This window comes from Sinocyclocheilus grahami, unplaced genomic scaffold (genome assembly GCF_001515645.1).
Source record: "Sinocyclocheilus grahami isolate Dianchi unplaced genomic scaffold, SAMN03320097.WGS_v1.1 scaffold1302.1, whole genome shotgun sequence".
Classification (NCBI taxonomy): Eukaryota; Metazoa; Chordata; class Actinopteri; order Cypriniformes; family Cyprinidae; genus Sinocyclocheilus; species Sinocyclocheilus grahami.
In genome coordinates this window covers 187,896-190,837 of record NW_015506481.1, presented here as the reverse complement: position 1 = coordinate 190,837, position 2,942 = coordinate 187,896, and the positions used below count along the sequence as shown (strand labels likewise).

The following is a 2,942-nucleotide window of genomic DNA, read 5'->3' as shown; positions in this document are numbered from 1 at the left end:
TAACCAAAGAACCAAAGGACAAAATTCAAATTTTTTTTGATAATTATTGATCTAGAGAGTCCAGAGTATTGAGCTGCAGTCAAGATTGAGAGATTGAGCGAAAGACCTCGGACTAGTTTGCAAAAGTAGGTTTTTAACATATTTGTGAATATTTAATGAACAGTTTGAATGACAGCATTAGTCCCAGAGGCAAAGTTGTTCAGAATGTGGAGATCTATCATACGATATGAAGATCTAGTGTTTGTGTGAATATATGAACATGTTCTACAATTTGAGGTAATTTACTACAGAAATACTGTGTTTATGAGACCTTTTTAACTGTTATAGCGCCACCTATGGTCCAATATCTATAAAACTTTGCATGCTTGTTAAGTGTCTTTGCTGTTGTCTAAATTACCCCGTTAAAGGTAACCAAAGGACAAAATTCAACTTTTTGTTGATAATTATTGATCTAGAGAGTCCAGAGAATATTACTGCAGTGGTTTGATTGAGATTGAGCAAAAAACCTAGGACTAGTTCACAAAAGTAGGTTTTTTAACATATTTGTGAATATTTAATGAACAATTTAATTGACAGCAATGGTTCTTGAGGAAAAGTTGCTCGTTATGAGGAGATCTATCAAATGATATGCATATTGTGTTGATGTGTGAAAAATCGTGCAATATACAATCATTTACGCACTTGAAAAATGCAATTTCGCCCCGCAGTGGCCGATTTCTTTGAAAATTCTTACAGACCTTTAGGGCCATGTGTTGAACATGCCCACCAAGTTTCGTTTCCGATCGACCTCCGTTAACCCTGTCAAATAGGTGCTTAAAATTGTTTTGCCAATGGCGGCCATGTTTTTTGAGATACGCGAATGTCCTCATAGACACTTGTGCCACTTTGGACAAAGACACTGCATACCAATTTTCAAGTCGACCGGACCAATGGTTGCGCAGTTATTGTTGTTTTTATGTTTTTTTCGTCTTATAGCGCCACCAAGTGGCAGAGCTTCGCAATTTTTTTATTTTGCCAAAGATTAAGCTCGTACACATGTGTACCGAGTTTGGTAAAGATATCTCATTCCGTTCAAGAGTTATAGCTAAAATAACATTTGGCTAACATTAGCATAGATGTTTCTTTGCACGCTGTTGCGCACGAAAATGGAAATTTCAACTTTTGTTTGATAATTATTGATAATCAGTGCCTAGAGAATGTTTCTGCTATGGTTTGGTTCCGATCGGGCGAAAAACCTAGGACTAGTTCGCAAAAGTAGGTTTCGGATATAACTCAATTTTGCGGGAAAAACGTGCGTCGTAGAGAAAATCTGTCTGACTCCACTTTTATTTGTGTTGACCCAAGGATCGCAACGATTTTTGAGTCTACGACAAAAGGTGTATGAGTTGGGGCCAAAAATGTCTGAAATTTTTGTTTTTTGCGCTGTAGCGCCCCCCCTTTGACCGATTGGGGCGAGACTTTGATAGGTTCTCCCCAAATTAAGCTTTACAATCTGGCCAAGTTTCAAGTCTCTAGGCCTTACGGTTTGGTCTGCACGATCAGTTTTAGGGGAGAAGAATAAAAAAAATAAATCCTAACGATTTCAATAGGGTTTCAGCACTGCGTGCTTGAACACTTAATAAACCGATACATTTGGGTCAAAGACATTAAGATGTCTGCATCAAAAGAAATGTACAAAAGTGATTTTATGTCCATAGAAAGCACATTAAATGCAAGTAAAGTGTCTACATTTAAGGTTTCAAATAAGTTTTTGAAGAATAAAATGTCAAAATTTGGCTGAAATAATGTTCCATTGTCATTCAGTGCAACACTTATAGTTATGTACAAAATTCAAATAACATGCTTATTCTGACCTGTACATATTAAAATATGTAAAAGAATAAGTGAGCATATTACATTTTATTGGGTTTTAAATGAGTAAAACATTCTTACTGACAAATGGGCAAAACCTAGGAGAGTGGCAAATTAAAAAAAAAAATTTACATTTAACAACTAATTAGTATTTGGGGTGAAAATAATTAGTTTTTTAATATGTCATGAATTGAGTTTTGTTGTAAATATGCCTGACAATATTGTTACACTGAATGACATTTTAGTGGGTGTCTTCTGTAAATCAGGGGAAAATGTACGATATTTATTTTTTGCTCAGAAAAACTAAATCAAAATACAATTACATTAAACAGAAAACTTTTTAATTTTTAAATTTTTCATTTTTTGGAAAAACAATTTAAAGCAGTATTGTTTTTATGCTTAAACCCTTTTTCGTCCTTGACCCATTTCTAAGAACACTAGATTAGATTAATAGATTTTCCCTTCTCTTTATCTTAGTCACTCTTATTCATCTTTGACTCTCTAACTGAACAGTGTAAGATCAGGGTAAGAACCTCCAGTATGTGTGCATTGTCAATATTTAATTTAGTTTTAATTGATGAAGTATCAATGGAGTGTCTGTCATTGTCAAAAGTCTTTCGTACTCTTTATTTTTTTTTCCATCAGCAAAGCTGCAAATTTCTGGTGTCGTCTACAGTCTGGGTCCAAAATTCTCAGACTATCAGGTCCCAAACCCAAACTACACTCCCATGAAGGACTGCTCAAAGCCCTCCAGCTCGGACAGCCTGACGCAAGCGCTGACTCACAGGTGAGTACAGGCTGAGTGTTACACTCTTCAAATCTGGCACATTGGCACCCCCTTTGTGCTACAGACTTTGTTACCTCATGTGGCTTGTTGAGGTGAGAGGTGTGCTAATACATATTCTGACTTTTGTGGTGCTACTAATATAAATAAACTTTTTTTTTTTAGACCACTACTCTTCTTAATCTTGAACTAGAAGATCCAGAAGACCCTCCTGGAGCACTTATTCAAACCAAGGTTGGTGTGTGTGTGTGTATATATATATATATATATATATATATATATATATATATATACAGTGTATATACAT

The 2,942-nt window shown here is 35.2% G+C and overlaps 1 protein-coding gene across 1 annotated transcript in view; it reads left to right on the top strand.

The window, feature by feature from the left end:
• The window catches only part of LOC107569014 (uncharacterized), a 29,828-nt gene that overhangs the window by 20,601 nt on the left and 6,285 nt on the right, over positions 1-2,942 (top strand). Inside the window, exons 4-5 of the mRNA XM_016255012.1 lie at positions 2,497-2,638; positions 2,801-2,869. Of these exons, the coding sequence (XP_016110498.1) occupies positions 2,497-2,638; positions 2,801-2,869 (211 nt within the window). The remainder of the gene's footprint in view (positions 1-2,496; positions 2,639-2,800; positions 2,870-2,942) is intronic.